This window comes from Amphimedon queenslandica, unplaced genomic scaffold (assembly GCF_000090795.2).
Source record: "Amphimedon queenslandica unplaced genomic scaffold, v1.1 AMPQUscaffold_12013, whole genome shotgun sequence".
Lineage (NCBI taxonomy): Eukaryota > Metazoa > Porifera > Demospongiae > Haplosclerida > Niphatidae > Amphimedon > Amphimedon queenslandica.
Genome location: NW_003547748.1, coordinates 5,673 through 12,653, shown reverse-complemented (window position 1 = coordinate 12,653; position 6,981 = coordinate 5,673). Strand labels below are relative to the sequence as shown.

The 6,981-nt window shown below is 35.5% G+C and overlaps 2 protein-coding genes across 3 annotated transcripts in view; both read left to right on the top strand.

Moving 5' to 3' along the window:
• Nucleotides 1–1,502, top strand: part of LOC109588561 (espin-like) — a 2,082-nt gene extending 580 nt beyond the window's left edge. The window contains exons 2-3 of the mRNA XM_020004707.1: nucleotides 8–206; nucleotides 1,475–1,502. Of these exons, the coding sequence (XP_019860266.1) occupies nucleotides 8–206; nucleotides 1,475–1,502 (227 nt within the window). The remainder of the gene's footprint in view (nucleotides 1–7; nucleotides 207–1,474) is intronic.
• A 692-nt stretch (nucleotides 1,503–2,194) lies between these two features.
• Nucleotides 2,195–6,266, top strand: LOC109588562 (uncharacterized). Of its 2 annotated transcripts, XM_020004708.1 has the most exons (4): nucleotides 3,138–5,033; nucleotides 5,143–5,205; nucleotides 5,263–5,554; nucleotides 5,991–6,266. In XM_020004708.1, exons 1-3 carry the CDS (start codon nucleotides 3,176–3,178, stop codon nucleotides 5,550–5,552), a joined length of 2,211 nt encoding a protein of 736 aa, XP_019860267.1. In that variant the 5' UTR covers nucleotides 3,138–3,175; the 3' UTR covers nucleotides 5,553–5,554; nucleotides 5,991–6,266. The 2 variants fall into 2 exon arrangements, 1 of the variants encoding a protein (XP_019860267.1); XR_002188243.1 differs by lacking the exons at nucleotides 3,138–5,033; nucleotides 5,143–5,205; nucleotides 5,263–5,554 and adding an exon at nucleotides 2,195–2,230.
• The last annotated feature ends 715 nt before the right edge of the window (nucleotides 6,267–6,981 follow it).

The window sequence follows — 6,981 nt, the reverse complement described above, 5'->3', positions numbered from 1 at the left end:
CACATAGATGTTGTAAAGTACCTCATCAACGAGTATTACTGTGCTTTAATGGCCACTAATAAATATGGGCAAACACCTCTTCATGATGCTGCCAGGTTGGGTACACCTGAAGTTGTTGAATACTTATTATCAACTGGTAATTGTGATCCTTTGGCTAAAGACAATATGGGGAGGACACCATTACAACTAGCTAAAAGGAGAGTTCGGTATGATAGAAATACTGTCATTGATATCTTCAAGAAGTTTGGTGACATTAAAATATCTCATCCAATTGATTCTTATGTTAACGTTCTTGTTGTGGGTAATCCTGGAGCTGGTAAAAGTACTCTTAGTCATGTCATCAATGACACAGCTACTGGTTCCATTGCTCTTGGTTCTTTTAGAAATGTTGGAGGGGTAGTGCCCTGTACTGCTGGCATCATTCCTTATAAACTACAACACAGGACACTGGGTAACATCATTCTTCATGATTTTGCTGGTCATTTGGAATACTACTCCAGTCACAGTGCTGTCATTGAGAATCTGTTACAAGGTTCTGGTGGCGTGTTCCTGATAGTGGTCAATATATTGGAGAAGGAAGCAGTCAAACAGCTTCATCAGTGGCTAACAGTTGTGAGAAATGAAGAACAGAAAGCTCTTAATCAATGCCATGTTATTGTAATAGTCAGTCATGTGGATGAGATAAGTAATCCTGTTGAAAGGAGGAGAAAGGAAGAAATGCAGGAGATTATTGTAAGGGAAAAGTGCAATAGGGTCTTCTTAGATTGTCGTAAGCTTGGTGGGAAAGTAGATTCCTTCTTTAATAAGTTGTCTAGTGCCTGTGAGCCCATTCGTAGTACGAAAAGGAATAAATCCAGTCTTTATGATCATGAAATGTACCGACTACTGGAGGAAAGGAAAGAGAATGTACTGACCCTCTCTGATGTAATGTCTGCTGGTAAGGACAATAATGATTACGTTATACCAGATAAGAGAGAAGACATCTTGGATGCTCTTCATTCATTGCACTCAATTGGTTTGATCAGTGTTCTTAAAAGTGAAGACAAGGTATGGGTTGTTGTGAATAAGGGTATACTACTAACTGAGGTGAATGGGATTCTCTTTGCTCCAGAGACATTCACAGAACACGTTGACATTGCTAGCAATACTGGTATTGTTAGTGTGTCTGGTCTGACTAGACTCTTCCCTAAATATGATCCTGACATGTTGATCTGTTTCCTCAAAAATATGGAACTCTGTCAAGAAATGAATCCATCTTTCATAAAAATGACAAACCTTCGTAGGAGAGAAAGAACAGGAGAAAGGTTGTTGTTCTTTCCATGTCTTTTGTCTACTGATAGACCTGATGAAATGACTCGTCAAATGTACCAGTTTGGTTGGTGTCTACAGTGTACTAAACAACATGATTTCTTTCCTCCTCGATACTTCCACGTCCTAACATTACATCTTGCTTTTAAGTTTTCATTATCAAAAGGGAGCAAGGAATTAGCCGAAGGATTTAAACGTAAATGTACATTTTGGAGAAATGGTCTTCACTGGTTTAATAGTCATGGTGTAGGATCACTGGTAGAGATTGTAGATGAGAGCCAGTGTGTACTATTAATGATGTCCTGTGAGAAAGGTTACAGTGACAATATGGTGTCTTTAAAAAGAGATGTGATAGGAGAGGTAATGAGTGTTTATAAAGAATGCTGTCCCAGTCTAGAGGTAAAAGAGTTAGTTATTGATCCTAAAGAACTAGCCTATCCTATGAATACACCAAGAGAAAGGACAGCGTATAGTATAAAAGCTGTGATGTCTGCTATTGTCAAGAGAGAAGAGTTTTTAGTAAATGCTACTGGTACTAGACGTACAGGATTGAAGGAGATCGTAGCTGATGAATCATTATCAGATATTAGTAACCTGTCACTATTAGGAGGACGTGATATCCAGGTAAAAATTAACACACAAACTGTTTGATACATTAATACAAACACTAATAATCAAAAGGTTATTATTATCTTTATTTCTTATCAATAATTACTCAGTCTTTGTCATAATTTTGGGTTGTCATTGTGTAGCTTTACTACTAATAATATATACTTGTACATCTGTTAAATTCACCTTTCAGCAATACACTGATAAACAAGCTTGATTATTATTATTATTACTATTATTATTATTATTATTGTATAGGAAGTGATTGAAATAACTGAAGAATTCAAGACACCATTGACTCCAATAAAGCTAGGTATGTTATAATATGTACTATCACAATTGTCAAGTAGTGGGAGTGTAGACTGTACGTAACTTTTATGGTTGTGGGTATTAATTTTCATTAATTTTGCGGTGTCAGTTTAATCCATTAACCCCTAAACATCTACATGTAGAAAATTAATTTACAGCCCATGTAGAGCTCTAACTACTATTACCTAGCCATGCAGTGGAAGAGCCAGTGTCTCTGTCTATTACTCCATATTCCACTATAAGCCATGTATTGGAAGCTATCACTGTAGATTCAAGTGAAAAGCAGTTTAATAAAACTGCCAGCCACAAATACTTGTACCCACAAATATTTATATAAATATTAGCTTCTAAGGAAATTTTGGGGAAAAAATATTGGACCCTCAAAAATTACCAACCGTATTGGTAGTAAGTGAGGGTATACTGCATGGTTTAATAATGGATTTAATTATGGTTTAATTATCACTTGTGTGTATACATGTAGGTACAGATACAGAAGCTGATGAGATTGATACAGAAAGTAAGAAATATTAAGCTTCTTTTAGTCTGCTAGTAACAATTATTTGGCCAATCTATGTTTAACAAACTAAAATTAACTGTGCCTGGAATTAATACTAATAATTAATATTAATTAATTAATTAATAAAAATAAATGATGTCATAAAATTGATTTTTAGGAATAGAATATTGGCTTGTCGAAGGTGAAGTTGAGCTGAAAGTCACTCGTATCAATATGCATGGTGCCCCTGGAGCTGGTAAAACGTGTTCACAGCACCTCCTACTTAATGAGCCACCACCTGAGAAACTCACTGATAGTACACCAATAGCTTGTCCTGCTATTCAGGCAACAAGAATATCCATTGATGATAAAAATAAGAAGTGGGAGAGAGTTGAAATTGAAGATTTACTTAATCAGCTTGCATCTCATTTAGAGGAAACACAAAATGAAAAAATGAAGCATGAACAAACCTCTACAAAAATGGATGATGCACCATTGCTTAAAAATGATTTTCCCAATCGTTCAGATAAGAACCAACTGAAAAAATTGGAACAACCAACCAAGAAGAAATCAACTGAAAATGAAGCACCTGAGAATAAACCAACAGAAAATGAACAACCTACTGAGGATGAGCAACTCGAAAATAACTTAACTGAGAAAGAAGTGATCAAGAATGAACCAACCAGAAATGAATTAATCAAGAAGAAACTGGCCAAAGTAATTTTAAAAATTGGAAATGCTCATGCAAATGGAAACTTGAATGAATTCAGGACAAATTGGGTGTATTTTATTGATTCCGGTGGTCAACCAGCATATCGAGAGTTACTACCTCTTTTTACAAGAGCAGCTGCACTGAATATCATCACCATTGATCTCACCAAAGGTCTTGATGAGAAGTGTGAGTTTCAATATCGTATTAGTCAACATACGTCTCTTATTCATACAGATCTGAAATTTTCTAATCATGATATAATCCAATCAACAATTAGCTCCGAAGCTATGTTGAATTCTGTCAAATTTCCTTATGTCTCTGACATGCCCAAGCACTCTCATTATCTTATACTTGGTACACGTAAAGAGTTGGTAACTGAAGCAAAGCTAAACGAAATGAATGATAGCCTGATAAATAGCTCCAATCTAGACCTTAAAAATGTCATTTGGAATACAAAAGGCTCGATTATATTTCCAGTTAATACGTTGCTCCCTACTGGGTCTAAAGAAAGAGAAGATGCTAGCATAAAAGTTTGTACTGCAATTTTGAATTGCAGGGTTGAAATGAAAATTAAGTTACCAATTCGATTGTTTACTTTTGAAATTGCACTACAAATGGAAGCTAAGGAGAAGGAACGAAGTTTCCTTACAACAGAAGAAGTAATTGAGATTGGTAAGTCTTGTCGACTTTATGATAAATCAGATATTGATAAAGCTCTGCGATATTTACACAACGTCACTATCATTCTTTATTATCATGATGTCCTACCAAATATTATAGTTGTCGATCCTAAACCAATCCTTGATGTCCTGTCTTGTCTAATAGCTATCACATATGTTGACCATACTGATCTACATTTGGTTGCAGACCCACCTCCTTCACCTGATGAAAAAAATAATCTCAAAAAATTTGGCCTTTTTAAAGAAGAAATTTTTAAAAATATTGGTAAGCAGATTTTTATACATGATAGTTTTAAATCATCTCACATGATCACTCTTCTATTGCATCTCCACATCATTGCCAAAGTTGAAAACAGAGAAGAAGGAGATTATTTTTTTCCATGTGCATTACCATCTTATGACAAGCTCAATCCTGCCCCAACAGAAATACAACCACTTCTCATAGCATGGGAGATTAAAAATAGTGGAACAACTAATCTAGCCATCCCTCAAGGATTATTTCCTTTAACCATTGTACACCTTTTAGAACAGAAGGATATTGTAGACTTCAGTCCAGTAGGCAAGGAATATTACAAATATCATGATGCCATGTCACTTCGTGTTTACAATGATCACTTTATACACATCATCAATCGTTATACACATATCGAAATACATTTTCGTAGTGACTGCAAGAACTCTTGTCTTAAAATTCGGGAATTAGTCACAGACGCTATCAAAAAAAGCAGAAAAGATCTTAATGTTGATACTGATCATATTTTTGCATTCAAATGCCCCCAAAAAGATTGTTACTTCATTGTCCAGAAAAATGAATCTTCTTCCTGGTATTCTCATTGCACTCATTGTGAAACACAATGTAAAGTACTGGAGAGTGATGATAGCTATAGATGCTGGTTTTTTAGTGATTCTTCTAGTCTAGGTTAGTAATATACATATTAAAAAGAATAATCAAAAATGGTGCCATTGTGTTATTTATTATAATGTTCTTATTATTCCCACATTTACAGTAGAATATCTTTATTTCTTAGGAGCTGAGCCATCACCATCATTAGAAGGTCCACCTAGTAAGATTAAATCTACTGAATTATTAGGTAAAATAAATTAAAATAACATGCTTTAGTTTACATGATAATCCATTTTTTCCATAGATACCAGTAATCTTATTGATGTACTTGATGCACTGGATGATCATAAATATTCTGGTGTTGATTATTATGATCTTGGCCTTCGTCTAGGACTGCACCCTTGCACACTTAATGTTATTAAAGAAGATAACAAAGGAGATGTTCGTAGCTGTCTAAGAGAATGTTTGGCAGCATGGTTGGAACAAAAAGATAGTGTAATGAGAAGAGGCAGTCCAACTTATGATACATTAATACAAGCATTGAGGAAGATGGGAGAGAATGCTGTAGCTGATGGGATTAAAAGAGATACCTAATAGTAAGGAATGAGTGTATTACATATCATGTTATTTGATTGTTTCTATCTCACTTTTATAATGCATATTAATGCACTTCTGTACAGAAAGTTTGAGCTGATTCCGACGATAAATTTTCGAGTTATGACCATTTTAAAAATGAGACAATTTTTGAAAAGTACCATGGTTTTTTTCCAAAAATGGCTCCAAAATCACCCCCAATTTTTATTACATTTTCTGATGCATATTAATGTACTAATGTTATGTAAAAAGTTTGAGCTGATTCCGACAAAAAATTTCCAAGTTATGACCATTTTAAGAATTCAAGACACCATTGACTAAAATGTACTATCACAATTGTCAAGTAGTGGGAGTGTAGACTATGTATAGTGTGTACTCCATCTTCCTCCTCTCCTTTCTCCTATTGTCATCTCACTATCTCTTCTTTTTCTATCACAGATTAGTTCAAATTATAGTGGGACTCTCCCCTGGTCAGGGGTTGGGTCTCAGTATCGTTGGTGGGCGTGGCTCTCCCACTGGGGACGTACCCATTTACGTAAAGAGGATCCTACCTGAGTCAGTGTTACAGAAAGACTCAAAGATATATAAAGACTGGAGATGAACTGGTAGCAGTTAATGATTTAATAATACATAATGTAACTAAGGACTATGCTACTGAAGCTCTTACTAATGTACAGGGAACAGTGAGACTACTACTGATACAGGACCTATGAATGAGGATGATATCTGGAGACTGTATTGAATGAATGAATCTATTGATTGGTTTGTCTTTATCTCTTCTTTAGTTCTTAATCTCTTGTTTTTTTTTCAACAGTGTATACATGTATATATAGTTGTCGATCTGTCATCTATGACTGTTATTTTTGTTTTACTAAAAATGTGAACTTCCCCAAAAGTAATGTGATTCATTGGCATCATTGCATTGTTAACCTGACTACCTGAGGGCGTGTCTGGTTACTGGTGGTTAGATCGACTGTTACTGTTTTTGAGCTTGTTGGCCCTTAGTCTCGGCCCTGGGCCGAGACTACTTGGTCATATCACTGTTTAACTCCAGTGTTCCTTGACAACTCTTTAAAAGTCTTTCTACACTTAGTCAAGATGTCAGAAAGTGAGTTCTCTATTATTTAAACCAGGGGCATCTCTATCATCAGAAAGTGCTAGACTAGGTAGCCTTTGTGGGTGCATAAGTGTAGGCTACTCCGCGGGCTACTCTAGCATAATGGGTGCATGACAGATTGGCTAAGCCTCAGTTAGTAGGTGCTGCATCTTGTTTGTGGGTGTCTAATGACACCACCTTGATTGCTTGGGTACATAGTGTAAATAATATGAAAGACATTAGGCCATTCATAATTTCTCCATTTATGCATGGGTGAGGCTGATGTTGATGCCCAAGCAGCTTTGTTATTATTCATTAAAATTTTTAAATTAT

Excerpts from the sequence above, each read along its gene's own strand:
- LOC109588562 (XM_020004708.1), top strand. The coding sequence starts at position 3,176 with ATGAAGCATGAACAAACCTCTACAAAAATGGATGATGCACCATTGCTT. Across the intron at positions 5,034-5,142 it reads TAGTGATTCTTCTAGTCTAG|GAGCTGAGCCATCACCATCA; the intron begins GTTAGTAATATA and ends TTTATTTCTTAG. Across the intron at positions 5,206-5,262 it reads TAAATCTACTGAATTATTAG|ATACCAGTAATCTTATTGAT; the intron begins GTAAAATAAATT and ends TTTTTTCCATAG.